This window comes from Pongo abelii, chromosome 9 (assembly GCF_028885655.2).
Source record: "Pongo abelii isolate AG06213 chromosome 9, NHGRI_mPonAbe1-v2.0_pri, whole genome shotgun sequence".
NCBI lineage: Eukaryota > Metazoa > Chordata > Mammalia > Primates > Hominidae > Pongo > Pongo abelii.
Window position 1 is genome coordinate 3,827,327 of NC_071994.2, and position 16,760 is coordinate 3,844,086.

The 16,760-nt window shown below is 47.3% G+C and overlaps 1 protein-coding gene across 3 annotated transcripts in view; it reads left to right on the forward strand.

Moving 5' to 3' along the window:
* SHANK2 (SH3 and multiple ankyrin repeat domains 2) overlaps positions 1 to 16,760 on the forward strand; it is a 694,542-nt gene that overhangs the window by 116,828 nt on the left and 560,954 nt on the right. For all 3 annotated transcript variants that reach the window (XM_054524157.1, XM_054524158.1, XM_054524159.1), the window contains one exon: positions 14,698 to 14,901. In XM_054524157.1, coding sequence (XP_054380132.1) covers positions 14,698 to 14,901 — 204 coding nt within the window. The remainder of the gene's footprint in view (positions 1 to 14,697; positions 14,902 to 16,760) is intronic.

Here is a 16,760-nt window from a genome sequence, read left to right on the forward strand (position 1 = left end):
CCCCTAGACCACCCCTCCACTCTATGCTTCCACCCACCTACCCACCCATCCCCTGACCCTCCAACCCATCTATATCTCCCCATCCACATCCCCCCTCCACTCGCTTATCCGTCCATCTATCCAGCCAGCCAGCCAGCCAACCAACCAACCAACCGTCCGTCCATCCATCCATCCATCCATCCATCCATCCATCCATCCATCCATCCATCCACCCAGCCACCCACCTACCCACCTACCCAGCCACCCATCCATGCATCCACTCATCCTCCTACCCACCTCACCCCTCCCTCCCTCCCTCCCTCCCTCCCTCCCTCCATCCACTCATTCACCCATCTATCCATTCTCTTGATTATAGAAATACATGGTTAGGATCTTTGGTCCCCACTTTGAGTAGCCCCATCATGTCCTTTGTAGTATGCATTTGGATTACCTCTTGGGGAAGTAGAAGGCATGGAATCTGATTTCCTTTGTGGTTTCATTAACTGGTTGCTAAGACCAAAGAGAGTGCTGCTCCCCAGCCCCTCAGCCTTTCCTCTGCCTCCACTGTCTCTGTAATACAGCAATGAAAACTAGCCTCCCTGTCCTTAAGAGGAGTGGTTTACACTTGACTATTTTAGTCAAGAAACTGGTGAGTTACAAATTGTTTAAAACAAAAGGGAAGGCCCTGGGGCCCTCCAGTGAAAGTTGCCATGGAAAGTAAAGCCTTGATCATATTGGTTATTATTCATGTCACAGGGCATCCTCGATAAAGGCAGAGAAGGACTTTATTTTCTTACACATCATTTAAAGCAAATATTGTAAGGATTATATGTGGACCCTTCCTCTGTTATGTATTGGGTTCGTGCATTGTATATGGGAGAGATCGGCCCAGTTTGCAGGGTCTCCGTAGCCTGCACATAAAACGTCTGACTTGAGGTGCTCTTCATCCTTAGCTTAGAGTTAATACCTACTTAAGTCTCATGGAGAAAACAATGTACGGGAAAAGTGACTTTGGTCTGGAATTACTACAAGTTCTGTAGCAAAGCTCTGTAAATCCCACACTGTGGGGGGAGTATTGTGGTTTGGGGCCATGCTGGTGAGGAGCAGCCGTCCCCTCTTTGCTGGCATCCCAAGCTGGTAAGGCGTACCCAGAGGGTGGCAATACCAGGGCCGTAGATCATCAGTTTTTACTTTTCTGTGTTAAATCCAAGGGTGGGGCTTTTTTCCAGCATCTTTGCTCTGAGGTTGGACCTGAGTGATTCCTGCAGCCTGGCTCCGACTCTGCCTCCCTGCCAGCCTCCACCCTTCCCTCATTGCCCTCCCTTCTGGGTGGACAAGGCCTCCCGCACCACAGCTTCCGAGCAGCATCTGCATCCCGGCAGCAGCCTCACCCGCCTCTGTGGCCTCGTCTGTAATCCACTTTCTGACCTCCTGCTGGCTTAATCTTCCCGACTCATGGCTCCGTCTGTGTGCTGCCAGGATCGAGTTGGACTCATTAGCTTGGCCTTGGGGACCCCCTTAATCCCTGCTCCTCCTCTTGCAGCTGTGTGGCTCTGGGAACGATCTGGCGTTTTTGGAGCATTCCTCTTTGGACAGCTAATGCTGCCTCCCAGAGAACATAAGGAAGAGATGATGTGTTTAACATGCTTACGAGCCAGGCTGTGGATGCATAGTGTTTTGTGTCTGCAGTCAGGACTTTTTTAATTGTAACTCCCCCTCCACGGCTGCCTATTACTTCACTTCAATTTATTGCTCCTAAAGGGACTTGTCTGGCCAGCATCGGACCTCTGCTTTACCATGGCTCTGCCTGAAATCATGGCTATGAAAAGAGGAAGATTAAGTCACCCCCAAGGAGTCCATGGACCGCTGGCAGAACCAAGCAGTGTCTCCCAGTTTAGCATCACTTTGACAATAGCAGAGACAGACAGGCAGCCTCTTACTAATCGCCCGGAGATACAGTCTGCCCACCACTTCACCACAGCATCCAGCGGCTGCCATGAGGCTTTCACTGTGTGAAAAATGTTCTAATTGGAAAAACGAATCCACAGCTCCGTTACCCTTTATTGGCGTTTAAACATGCAGAAGCACTAAGCCTGACTCTTGGACCTCAGCACCCCCCGACCAGGCTGTCCTTCTGTGTCAAGGTCACCCTGCATTTTCCTGTTCCATTGACATGTCTGATTTCAGCTTCATGTGTTACCCGTTCCAGGGTTTTAGTGTTTGCCACCACGAGCACCAGCCCAATGGGCCTCTGTCCACAGTAAGAAGTATTATTTCATTTGGATAACTGCATTTGGGAATAAACCAATCGTAGTTTGGGGTGACCTTGATGTTGGTTATTTGTCAGAGGCGTGCAAGTACACGGATTGCACGTGAACAGCTATCGAAGGCCCGAAGATGCCTGCGTGCACCTTTCCGTGGCCCCCTGCCAAGCTTGTGTTTATGACGGGCCCTTAAAAATGCATCATGCAGAAATTGATGGTGACAGAAACCATAACTGCAGAGGAAATTCTGAATGTGAAATGTGCTTCTTTGTAATGAATGATTGCTCAGAAACTTGGAAGTTCTTTCTGGCTTTCCTAAATGCTTGCTGAACGCTGCTTACACGCGTTTGCAGAGCTGGCATCTTGATTGTCCCTGGGGTCTGCATTTCTGGCTACAGATCCTGAATAGGGAATGTCCCCGTGGGGCCACAACCTGAGATGCCCTGGCATTTCTTCCTCCTTGTTCTCTTGGCTTTTCCCGGGCTCCTTGGGTAGAAGTCAAGAGGAAGGTGGATGTAAGTCTCACCTGAGGAAGGTGAATTAGCAGATGCCGTAGAGGTGGAGGTCCCTGAATCCATCTGTGTAATCCAAGCCTCGAGTTGGATTACACAGGCTTGTGGATGGCCCTTTCCACAGCCTTCAGATAACCCACGGCAATAAGACCTATTTGATATGGTATAATATTTACCATTTTCTCAAGCTTTGTCTAGACACTCCCTCGCCCTCACTACAATCTTCCAAAATCACCCGTCATCATCGCCACTTTACAGGGCCCAAACAGATTTGGAAAGCAATTTAGTCTGTCACAGGAAACTCTCTTGCTACATTGCTGTAAATCAAAACAGCCTTGCCCAAGAAGCTCCTGTGACCCTGGCAGGCCGGATACTTTTTGGCGCTGGTTTGCTGATCCACCATTGTTTATGTTGTCTTACTCATCAGTGCGGACGTGTCCCACCACAGGCAGGTGGTGGCCCTTGGTAGGTTGCAGAGACTTGCCCCGTGGTCATTCAGTGTTGTGGGCTAAGTCTGTCCTCCACCAAAATTTCTATATCGAATGAAGTCGTAGCCCAGGACCTCAGAATGAGGCTTTATTTGGAGATTGGGTCTTTACAGAGGCAATCAAGTTAAATGAAGTTGTTAGAGTGGGCCCTGATCCCATCGGACTGGAGTCCTTATAAGAAGAGGAGGTGAGGACGCAGACACGCACAGAGGGGCAACCACCTGAGGACACAGAAGGCGGCCATCTGCAAGCCAGGAAGAGAGGCCTCCGGAGGAACCAGCCCTGCAGACATCTTGATCTCAGACTTATGGCTTCCAGAATGAGAGACAATAGATGTCTGTGGTTTAAGCAGCCTGTTCTGTGGTGCTTTGCCACAGCAGCCTGAGTGACTCATGACTCAGCGTAAGTGGCAGACTCAGGCCAAACACAGCTGCCTCTGCCTGTCTCCAGTGCCCGCATTCTGCCCACAGTCCGGTAGTCTCAGTTCTTAGCCTCTCACCTTGCAGAATACTTGTAACTCATGTGAACCAAGTGTGAGTGACCTTCCCTCACTCTCTCCATTTTTTCTTTTGTTTTGTTTTGAGTCAGGGTCTTGCTCTGTCACCCAGGCTGGAATGCAGCGGTGCAATCATAGTTCACTGCAGCCTCAAACTCCTAGCTGAAGGGACCCTTCTATCTCAGCCTCCAGAGTAGCTGGGACTGCAGACATGTACCATCATGCCTGGCTAATTTTTTAATTTTTTTATTTTTTGTAGAGACAGTTTCCCTATGTTGCCTCGCCTGCTCTTTGGTTTTGATTTGAGCTTGACCATGAACTGTGCTAAGAGGGGTGTAGGTGTATCACTCTGTTCAACAGCATGGCCAACCCTAGCTGTGTAACTTACAGCTCTGCAGACCTCGATGGCATAGCCTCTCCTCGCAGGGTCATTGCTGTAGTTAATGGTCTGCACAGTCCACTGAGTACAAGCAAGGCTCAGTAGGCAGAAACTCCCATCAGCCCCGCTGTGAAGTCCAGGCCTTTCTTGCCTGTTGGATGATACTACCCAGGAGTGTTCCATGTCTGGAATGTTGATCCAGTGCTGTTCAATGCCATCCACGTTTACTAGCTTTGGTTTGGTTATGCAAAGAAAAAGACAGAAATGGCCGGGCACAGTGGCTCATGCCTATAATCCCAGCACTTTGGGAGGCCGAGGCGGATGGATCATGGAATCAAGAGATCAAGACCATCCTGGTCAACATGGCGAAACCCTGTCTCTATTAAAAATACAAAAATTAGCCGGGCGTGGTGGCGGGCGCCTGTAGTCCCAGCTACTCCAGAGGCTGAGGCAGGAGAATTGCTTGAACCCAGGAGGTGGAGGTTGCAGTGAGCTGAGATCGCACCACTGCACTCCAGCCTGGCAAAAGAGTGAGACTCTGACTCAAAAAAAGAAACCCCTGTCCTCAGGCAGCTCAGGCTGGGGCAGGGAGGACCACTTAACTGGCTGGACGTTGCAGTGGTGCTGAGACAGATGTCGGGGGAGAGAGAGATGGGGAGGAGTAGGAGGGACGGGAAGATGTGGATGGTTCATCTGTGCTAGGACACAGCTCCCTTTTGTGGCTGAGGGCCTTTGTGGTACGAAGGGAACTTAGGGAGAACTGAGGCTGGCCTGAAGAAGTCCTGAGAACTTTCCGGGATCGGTGTGTACATCATCGCAAGGCTGGTGTCAGCCACAAACTCTGTCTCCACAGCTCCTGACAATGTCAGCCCCTGTCCCACTCCATCACCACCCAGGTCTCATGCTGTGTGTACTGTCTTTCTGGAGATAAGGGAGAAGACATCCTGGTTTGGATCTCGGAGATCTCGTTACATCCATTTGCAGGTTTTCTGTGTCTTGAGCCACTTGGGCCAGCCACGCGGCGGGTTTTGGAAGAATCTGGACATCACAGCCTTCAGGAGATTGAGTGACAGAGGGACCAACTCCTGCCTGCCAGTTAGAAGAGAGTGAGGAGAAACACCCTAAGGCAAAATATGAAACCCAGCACTGCTCCCACCCTCCTGGGAGACAGGAAATGCAAGGTGGAGAGGCCGAGACTCACAGGCGAGACAGGAAAGGGAGCAGGGCCAGTCAGCTGGCCTGAGGGCTGCGGGCAGTCGGAGCAGCTCCCTGTGTTCCCGCCCAAGGTGCCCAGTGGTCAGCTTAGCCTGCAGGAGGCCAGGGGGATGACATCATGAGACCTCGGCCCCAGTGGAAAGGATGAGTGGGGCTCCAGCCGGCAGACGTGGAGAGGATGGCTGGTCCACCAGAGGCTGGGGTTGTATGCAGCCTGGAAGGTCTGAACAAAGGGAATATTTCTTCTGATACAGAAATGACCTGAACATTAACATCTTCTTCAGTATTCTCAATGACTCACATAACAGGCATATCTTAGAGATAGTGAGTCTGGTTCCAGACCACTGCAATAAAATGAATCTTGCAATAAAATGAGGTGCACACATTTTTTGGTTTCCCAATGCACATTAAGGTTATATTTATACTCTGTGTAGTCTATTAAATATGTAATAGCATCATGTCTAAAAAAGCAGTGTATATACCTTAATTAAAAAATACTTTGTCAAAAATACTTAAGAGTCATCTGCATCTTCAGTGGCCTGTAATCTTTTTGCTGGTGGAGTGTCTTGCCTCATGTTGATGGCTGCCGACTGATCAGAGTGGTGGTTGCTGAAGGTTGGGGTGGCTGTGACAATTCCGTAAAATAAGACAGCAAAGAAGTTTGCTGCATTAATTGACTCACAAACGATTTCTGTGTAGCATGCAATGCTGTTTGATAGCATTTTACCCACAGTAAAACTTATTTCAAAATTGGATGAAATCCTCTCAAACCCTGCACTGCTTTATCCACTGAGTTTATGGAATATTCTAGATCTTGTGTGGTCATTTCAACAGTGTTCACAGCATCTTCACCAGCAGTAGATTCCGTCTCGAGAAACCACTTCCTCTGCTCATCCCAAAGAGGCAACTCCTCATCCATTCAAGTTTTATCATGAGATTGCAGCAATTCAGTCCCATCTTCAGCCCCACTTCTAATTCCAGTTCTCTTGCTATTTCCACCACATCTGCAGTTCCTTCCTCCACCGAAGGCTTGAATCCCTCAAAGTCATCCATGAGAGTTGGAATCAACTTCTTCCAAACTTAATGTTGATATTTTTACCTCCTCTTATGAATCGTGAATATTCTTGGCTGGGCATGGTGGCTCACGCCTGTAGTCCCAGCACTCTGGGAGGCTGAGGTGGGCAGATCACGAGGTCAGGAGATCGAGACCATCCTGGCTAATGGTGAAACCCTGTCTCTACTAAAAATACAAAAAATTGGCTGGGTGGGGTGGTGGACACCTGTAGTCCCAGCTACTCAGGAGACTGAGGTGGGAGGTGGAGGTTGTGGTGAGCCGAGATCACCCCACTGCACCCCAGCCTGGGTGACAGAGCGAGTCTCCATCTCAAAAAAAAAAAAAAAAAAAGTCATTTATAAGGGTTGGAATCAACTTCCTCCAAACTTAATGTTGACATTTCATTTCCACCTCCTCTTATGAAACATGCATATTCTTAATGGCATCTGGAATGCTAAATTCTTTCCAGAAGGTTTCAGTTGACTTTGCCCAGCTCCATCTGAGGAATCTATGGCAGCTATAGGCTTACAAGATATATGGTTAAATAATAAGACTTGAAAGTCGAAATTGATCCTTAATCCATGGACTGCAAAATGGATATTGTGTATGCAGGCATGAAAACGTTTATCTCCTTGTACGTCTCCATCAGCGCTCTTGAGTGACCAGGTGCATTGTCAAGGAGCAGTAATATTTGGAAAAGAATCTCTTTTTCTGAGCATTAGGTCTCAACAGTGGGCTTACAATATTCAGTAACATGTGCTGTAAACAGATGTGCTGTCATCCAGGCTTTGTTGTTCCATTTATAGAGCACAGATAGAGTTGATTTGGTATAATTCTTTTTTTTTTTTGAGATGGAGTCTCACTCTGTTACCAGGCTGGAGTGCAGTGGCATGATCTCGGCTCACTGCAACATCCTGCTCCTGGGTTCTGGTGATTCTCCTGCCTCAGCCTGCCAAGTAGCTGGGATTACAGGTGCCCGCCACCACACCCAGCTAATTTTTGTATTTTTTGTTGAGATGGGGTTCCACCATGTTGGCCAGGCTGGTCTCTATCTCTTGACCTCATGATCCACCCACCTAAGCCTCCCAAAGTGCTGGGATTACAGGTGTGAGCCACCGCGCCCAGCCAATTGATTTAGCATCATTCTTAAGGGCCCTAGGTTTTTTTGTATGATGTATTAGCATAGGCTTCAACTTAAAGTCACCAGCTGCATTAGCCCCTAATAAGACAGCCTGTCCTCTGAAGCTTTTAAGCCAGACATTGACTTCTTGTCTCTAGCTACGAAAGTCCTAGATGCCATCTACTTACAATAGAAGACTGTCTTGTCTACATTGAAAATCTGTTATTTAGCGTAGCCACCTTCATCAATGATCTCAGCAAGATCTTCTGGAGAACTTGCTGCAGCTTCTCTGTCAGCACTTGCTGCTTCACCTCGCACTTTCCTGTTATGGAGATGGCTTCTTTCCTTCAACCTCATGAATAAACCTCTGCTGGTTTCCAGCCTTTCTCCTGCAGCTTCCTCACCTCTCTCAGCCTTCAGAGAATTGAAGAGAGTCAGGGCCTTGCTCTGGATGAGGCTTTGGTTTAAATGAATGTTGTGACCGTCTTGATCATCAAAGTTTGACGACTCAAACCTTCTCCCTATCAGCACTAAGGCCTGTTTCACTTATCATTTGTGTGTTCACTGGAGTGGCCCTTCTCATTTCCTTCAGGAACATTTTGTTTGCATTCGCATGATGACTTACTGTTTGGTGCAGGAGGCCTCACTTTTGGCCTGACTCAGCTTTCAACATGCCTTCCTTGCTAAGCTTAATCACTCCTAGCTTTTGATTAAAATGAGAGATGTGTGACTCTTCCTTTCATTTGGACACGTAGGGGCCACTGTAGGGTTATTACTTGACCTAATTTCAATATTATTGTGTCTCAGGGCATAGGGAGGCCCAAGGAGAGGGAGAGAGGTGGGAGAATAGCTGGTCAGTGGAACAGTCAGAACACACAGAACTTTTATTAAGTTTCCTATCTTATATGGGTGTGGTTCATGCCACCCCAGAACAATGACAATAGTAACATCAAAGATCACTGACCACATAACAGATATAATAATTACGAAAAATTTGACATAGTGCAAGAATTACCCAAATGTGACAGAGAGATATGAAGTGAGTGTATGCTATTGGAGAAATCATGCCGATAGATTTTCTCGTTGCAGAGTTGCTGCAAACCTCCAATTTGCAAAAACCCATTCTCTGTGAAGCTCAATAAAGCAAAGTGAAATAGAATGGGATATGCCTTTAATTTATGTTTTGCCTGCACTAAGATTGGCAGTGGGTGTGTATAGAGAGGAACGTCATCTATCACTTGAACAGCAAGGACTCGGGAGATGGTGAGATTTGACTTGGGTTTAAATTAAACCTCTACTGCTTGGGGTAGTTACTTGGGGTAGTTACTTGGGGTAGTTACTTGGAGTCTCTGAGGCTCAGCTTCTTTATCTAGAGAATGAGAATATTATTATTATTATTATTATTATATAAACAGTAATAATAATATTATACAAACAGTAATAATATCCACTTAGGGTTGTAGTGAAGGTGAATACAGTTAGCATAATTTCTGGCTTATTAGGATTCAATACATGGTAATCATTGTGTCATGGTTATCATGATTATCACTGTCATCACCATCATCTTCATCACCATCATCATTATCACTGTCATCACCATCATCTTCATCATCACCACTACTGTCATCATTGCAGTGACCACTGTCATCACCATCATCATCCTCATTATGATCACCATCACTATCATCATCACTACCATCCCCATCACCTTCATCACTATCATCATACCATCATTATCACCATTATCATCACCATCATCACCACCATCATCACCATCACCATCACCATCATCACCATCATCACTATTATAATACCATCATCACCATTATTATCACCATCACCATCATCCTCATAATCACCACTACCATCCCTATCACCAACATCATCACCATTATCACTACCATCATACCATCATTATTACCGTTATCATCACCATCATAATACCATCATTATCTCCATTATTGTCACCATCACCACCATCATCACCACTACCATCCCCATCACCAACATCATCACCATTATCACTACCATCATACCATCATTATCACCATCACCATCATCACTATCACCATCATCACCATCACCATCATCGCTATCATAATACCATTATTATTGCCCTTATCACCATCACCATCATCACCATCATGATCACTATCATCACCATGACCAACATCTCCATTATCACCACCACTACCACCACCATAGTTATCACCACCACCATCATCACCATCACCACCATCATCATCATTCCCTCCCTGTAGACACTGAACTCTTTAAGGGGCAAGAGCACATCTTGGTCATCTTCATGTCCTCTCACCCACTCCTGTCCTAGTGCTGGTATAGGACCCTGTGCACAGAAGATAGAAGCTCAAAGAGAAGAGAGGTGTTTCCTCCAGCAATCCTTTAGAGGAGTTGGCCAGGGTTGGGACTTCTTACACACTGTCGTCTTTGCCATCCTTTCTGTACTATCTGTGAGTCATCTAACAAATCACTCACTCACTCAGAACATCTCTAACAAATTATAAAGGAATAGCCACCTCACAGGGCTGTGGGGAGACCAGAATCAGAAACCGTTCTCCTCAAGGAGAACTTGACATGACCAAGGCTCACATTGGTAACAGTGGGACCAGGAAGGGTCACTTAAGGCAGAAACTGTTTTGGACCATCCACCTGCTAGACTCATCACTGTTCTACCTTTGCCTCCCTCCCTCTCCTTATGCTGGGCCCTCAACCTGGAAGTCCTACCCCAGACTCGCATATCCCTCTGTGTTCCTGGGCAGCAGCCTGTGATGCATGCTCCTTACCAAGCAGCATCACTTACTCCTTCCTCTGGGTCCCCAAGGGAGCTCGTGTTAGCATGGATTTTTACTTTTCCATATTGTGTGACAGTTGAGTAGGTGTCTTTCCCCACTACAAATGGTGACCTCAGGCTGGTTTGCTTCTTATTTATTGCCTTTGTGGCTCCCACATCATCCATTCAGCCAGTGTCAGTCACCTGTACTGTGTCAGGCCTGCTCTTGGACCTGGGGTTTGCCTGATTGGACAGTGAGTCAATGATGGGTAAGTGAAGAATTGAAGGTAGGATTCATCCAAAGTGTCTTCTAACGTTGTGGGCTTGCCCAGAGCTGGTGTGAACATGTGGGCGGCTTCCATCACGTATGGAGGGAGGGGAGTTCCCTGGGAGCTGGGAATGCTCGACCTGCTGAGTTCTGCTCTCAGAGATGATGATGCTGCTGTTTTTTTTGCTGCCACAATTAGTGGCAGGTGATTCACACGTTTATGAGTTCCCGTGCCTGCCATAATGAACCACAGACTGGTGCCTTAAATCCCAGACACGTATTGTCTCACGTTCTGGAGGCTGGAAGTCCAAGGCCAAGGGGTAGGCAAGGTTGGTTCCTTCTGAGGCTTGAGGGGGAATCTGTCCCAGATTCTCTACCTCTACCCCAGCTGCTGGGGGCTTACCAGCAATCTTAGCATTGCTGGGTTTGCAGATGGGACACACCGGTCTCTGCCTTCCCATTCACATGATCGTCTCCCTGTGTGCGTGATGCTGTGTCCAGATTTTCTCACTTTTTTAAAAAAATTATACTTTAAGTTCTAGGGTACATGTGCACAATGTGCAGGTTTGTTACATATGTATACATGTGCCGTGTTGGTTTGCTGCACCCATTAACTGGTCATTTACATTAGGTATTTCTCCTAATGCTATCCCTCTCCCAATCCCCCACCACAAGACAGGCCCCCATGTGTGATGTTCCCCACCCTGTGTCCAAGTGTTCTCATTGTTCAATTCCCACCTATGAGTGAGAATATGCAGTGTTTGGTTTTCTGTCCTTGCGATAGTTTGCTCAGAATGATGGTTTCTAGCTTCATCCATGTCACTACAAAGGACACGAACTCATCCATTTTTATGGCTGCATAGTATTCCTGGTGTATATGTGCCACATTTTCTTAATCCAGTCTATCATTGATGGACATTTGGGTTGGTTCCAAGTCTTTGCTATTGTGAATAGTGCCACAATAAACATACGTGTGCATGTGTCTTTATAGCGGCATGATTTATAATCCTTTGGGTATATACCCAGTAATGGGGTCGCTGGGTCAAATGGTATTTCTAGTTCTAGATCCTTGAGGAATCGCCACACTGTCTTCCACAATAGTTGAACTAGTGTACACTCCCACCAACAGTGTAAAAGCGTTCCTATTTCTCCACATCCTCTCCAGCATCTGTTGTTTCCTGACTTTTTAATGATCGCCATTCTTACTGGTGTGAGATGATATCTCATTGTAGTTTTGATTGCATTTCTCTGATTGCCAGTGATGATAAGCATTTTTTCATGTGTCTGTTGGCTGCATAAATGTCTTCTTTTGAAAAGTGTCTGTTCATATCCTTTGCCCACTTTTTGATGGGGTTGTTTGATTTTTTCTTGTAAATTTGTTTAACTTCTTTGTAGAAGAAACTGGATCCCTTCCTTACACCTTATACAAAAATTAATTCAAGATGGATTAAAGACTTCAATGTTAGACCTAAAACCATAAAAACCCTAGAAGAAAACCTAGGCAGTACCATTCAGGACATAGGCATGGGCAAGGACTTCATGACTAAAACACCAAAAGCAATGGCAACAAAAGCTAAAATAGACTAGTGGGATTAAACTAAAGAGCTTCTGCATAGTAAAAGAAACTACTATCAGAGTGAACAGGCAACCTACAGAATGGGAGAAAATTTTTGCAATCTATCCATCTGACAAAGGGTTAATGTCCAGATTTACTCACTTTGTAAGGACACAGTTATTGCATTAGGGTCCACCCTGCTCCTGTATGACCTCATCTTAACTTGATTACATCTGCAAAGATCCTATTCCCAAATAAATCACATTCATAGGGTATGGGCGTTAGGACTTCAACATTTATTTAGAGGGACACAGTTCAGCCCATAACAACATGTCTTATTTATATTCCATTTGATCCTGACAGCAGCCCTGAAGTTAAGTAGTGGCTCTGATTTTCACGGGGGAATCAGAGGACTGCTGGGTGGGTGGGTTTCCCTAGGAATCAAGGTTGGTGTCTCCCACTAGGTTGCAAACCCAGGCTTTCCGACCTTTGAGCTCTTGCTCCTTCTAGATGATTCTCAAGGCGGTGCTCTTAGCATTTTCTGGAGCAGATGGTTCTTGTTTTGTGGGGTTGGCCCCCGTGCTGCACAGACATAGCATCCCCACCCTGTCCACAAATGACGGTGGACACCCATCTTTGCAATCACCTGCAGTGGCACAGAAGTCCCCTGAGAGGCGATTTGGAGCCCTGTGCTCCTCCAAGGAATTTCCCCTTGGCTGAAGCTTCTCTGCAGGTGTCAGGGAGGGAGCCATGGGCTCTGTGGATGTTGGAGCTTGAATTGGAGGGGCCCAGAAGGATTCCTGAGACTGAAGGGTGAGTAGTGAGCGGCCCCACCTGGTCACACCTGATTCAGCTTTTTTCTTGTGCCAGGAGTTTCCAGAGAGTCCTTGCTCAGCCAAGGATGGGGGAGGGTGCGGGTCTGGAAATCTTTCTGGAATAAACAACTGCCCCCACCCAGCCTCACAGCCCTGTGGGGAGATTTGAGAGCCACACGTGAGCTCAGGCTTTGACATTGGAAGGGAGAAACAGGAGCTTTTGTGCACAGGGTCAGGTTTCCTGGCAGGGAGGACTCTGGCCACCCACTGAACCCAGCCTCCTGTTGGCAGTCCCAGGATCATTTTCCCAGCGATGAGGAACTTACCCTCGGGCTGTCTTGGGAAGATGATAGGGCCTTTTGCTTTCTTGGGCACAAACCCACAGAATCCTCAGAATCCTCAGATAGAGAACTTGTTTGAGTCTCATATTCAATCAAACTTCCTTTTGTTCTGAACACTTTGACAGTGACAAAGTGAATTATTGAGCTCCTGCTGACAGCTGTTCAGTAGAATATAATTTTAATTCAACAAAAATTAGAAGTCATGGGTAGAAGTGGATTTGCCTGGCCTTTGCCTTTCCTGGCTCACTGGTGAGTCTCACAGAGGGGACCTGGGAACGTGACCAAGTTGTTGTTATTTCAGTCCTCAGAGGTGCTATTATGTGTTTGAAGTGTTGTGATTGGTTTGCAGGCCCTGTTGACGCTATTTAACTTCGCAAAAATGAACTCTCGTGGCAACTGATTTGATTTTCCATCAAATCATTTTTCCGTAATTGCTTTCCTGTGTCCTTTGGGAGAGGTGATGACTGCGTTTTTAAAGCTTTTGTGTTCAGAGTCAGCGTGGGTAGTATGAAAACTTTCTCGTCAGCGTGGTTATAAGACAAGGCTTCCACCGAATCTGAAATGCTAAAGAATGATCCATGTCAAAATTAAGTCACATTGAAATATGCGCAGGCTGTGGTTCTGAATGTGTGTTCCCCAGGAGGGCAGCAGCAGTAGCACCCTGGGATTTGTCTGAGATGTAGGTTCTCAGGTCCCACCCAGACCTACTGAATCAGACATTCTGTTAGGGAGACATAAGTGGGGTCTGTGACCTGTGTTTTTCAAACTGCTGGAGTTTGAGAAGTGCCATGCAAGTGAGAGAGGGCCCTGAGGCGACAGGTGGTCATTGATGACCAAGAAGACACTGTGAGGGCTAGAGATTTTTTTTTTTTTTTTGAGACAGTCTTGTCTTGTCGCCAGGCTGGAGTGCAGTGGTGCAATCTCGTCTCAGTGCAACCTCTAATTCCCTGGTTCAAGCGATTCTTCTGCCTCAGCCTCCCGAGTAGCTGGGATTACAGGCACGCACCACCATGCCCAGCAGATTTTTGTATTTTTAGCAGAGATGGGGTTTCGCCATGTTGGCTAGGATGGTCTCGATCTCCTGACCTCGTGATCTGCTTGCCTTGGCCTCCCAAAGTGCTGGGATGACAGGCGTGAGCCGCCAGACCCGGCCAGTGCTGGAGATTTGAGTCCATGGTGAGATCAAGGCCAAAGAGACCAATGCCTCAGTCTTTCCTTTTTCCCTTTTATATTTACCAAATGTCTGTGTCCCAGCAACCAGTAGGCTTTATTTTTCATCGTGAAAAGCTGTGGGTTCACTGCTCAGAGGAAGTGTCGGGAAGGGGTGGAAGCAGCTTTGCCTCTCTGACCACGCGCCCCACGTGGGTGACTCAGGTACCGTCCTCTGTCACTCAGCAGCTGTCTTTGTCCTTCCTGGCAGAAATGCATTCGATTTAACCCAGACGCCACGGTGTGGGTTGCAAAGCAGCGGATCCTGTGTACGTTAACCCAGAGTTTGAAAGATGTCCTGAACTACGGCCTGTTCCAGCCGGCCAGTAACGGGCGCGACGGCAAGTTCCTGGATGAGGAGCGGCTCCTGCGCGAGTACCCACAGCCCGTGGGCGAGGGCGTTCCTTCCCTGGAGGTATATTTCAGCCCACGGTGCATGGACTGTGGTTGTGTCACAGCCTGGATGCCGTAGTGGGTGGGGGAGACACGGTGGTGGGGTGAGACCAATCCCATTTGCATTGGGAAATTCTCCCCACATTTAAAAATCGGTCTGGGGTCTTGAGGTTTGATATGGTTTGGCTCTGTGTCCCCACCAAAATCTCACCTCTAATTGTAATCCCCACATATTGAGGGAGGGACCAGTAATCCCCATGTACTGAGGGAGGGAGGTGATTGGATCACAGCGGTTTCCCATGCTGTTCTCATGATAGTAAGTGAGTTCTCACTAGATCTGATGGTTTTATTATAAGTGTCTGGAAGTTCCTCCTTTGCTGTTCTCTCTCCTGCTGCCTTGTGAAGAAGGTGCTTGCTTTCCCATCACCTTCCACTGTGACTGTAATGTTCCTGAGGCCTCCGCAGCCATATGGAACTGTGAGTCAATTAAACCTCTTTCCTTTATAAATTACCCAGTCTCAGGTATTTCTTTATAGCAGTGTGAAAATGGACTAATAAAAGGTTGCATCTGATTTTGCCATGAATCTCACACTGTTGTACAACTTTTATACATTTTTTTTTCACTACAGATTCAAAGAATCCCTGGAGAGAAATCTTGCTGTGAATAATAAACCATGGGTCTGATTCAGGCTTTCATAACCAGGACTGTGGGCCCTGGGCATGGAGAACGGGGCTCCCTCCCCATGCTTCTCTGAGGGGTTTTACATTTTTCCCTTCCAGCACCTAATGGGTGGTGTATTTTCCTTCTCCACCTCTCCAGACACCAGCTGGATGTCAAGAATTAATTCAATTCTGACACTAACTACAAGTTTAAGGGCGCAGTCCCATAAGACTGCCCTCCATAAACATCAAGTCCCCAGGCCACCCACACTTCTGTCCCATTTGGCTGTGAACTAGGGGTTCCCACCACCCCCTTTTGGGGTTCGATCACTTGCTGGAGCAGCTCAGAGAACCTAAGAAGGCATTTTAACTACTACCCCCGGCTTATTACAAAGTATACAAATGCATAGCTGATGAAGAGGTGCACTGAGCGATGTCAGGAGGGCCCAGCATGCAGGAGCTTCCGTCCCTGTGGAGTTGGGGGTGCACCACCCTCCCAGCACGTGGATGTGTTTGCCGGCTCAGAAGCCCCCAGGCCCCATTGTTGAGGGATTTTTATGGAAGTTTCATTACATAGGATGAAATCACTGACCATGGTGATTGGACTCCATCCTGCCGGTCAGCAGAGAGACTGGGAGTCCTGACCCTAGAGTCATGGTCTGATCCTTCTGGCCACCAGCCCCCATCCTGGAAGCTACCTGGGAGTTGAGAGTCATCTCATTAGTGCTCCAGAGATACTCTTATCACTGAGGACATTCCAAGGGTTTTAGGAACTCTGCCAGGAGTCAGGCACAAAGAAGGAATTTTTAAATTACATCATATTCCTCGCAATAGTCTGTTCTTTCATTGCTATAAAGAAACAACTGGCTGGGTGAGGTGGCTCATGCCTTTAATCCCAGCACTTTGGGAGGCCGAGGCAGATGGATCACCGGAGATCAGGAGTTCGAGATTAGCCTGGCCAACATGGTGAAACCCCGTCTCTACTAAAAATACAAAAATTAGCTGGGTGTGGTCCTGTGTGCCTGTAATCCCAGCTACTCGGGAGGCTGAGGCGGGAGAATTGCTTGAACCCTGGAGGTGGAGGTTGCAGTGAGCCAAGATGGTGCCATTGCACTCCAGCCTGGGCGACAAGAGTGAAACTCTGTCTAAAACAACAACTACAAAAAAAAAAAACCTGAGGCCGGCTAAGAGAAAAGAGGTTTAATTGGCCCACGGTTCTGC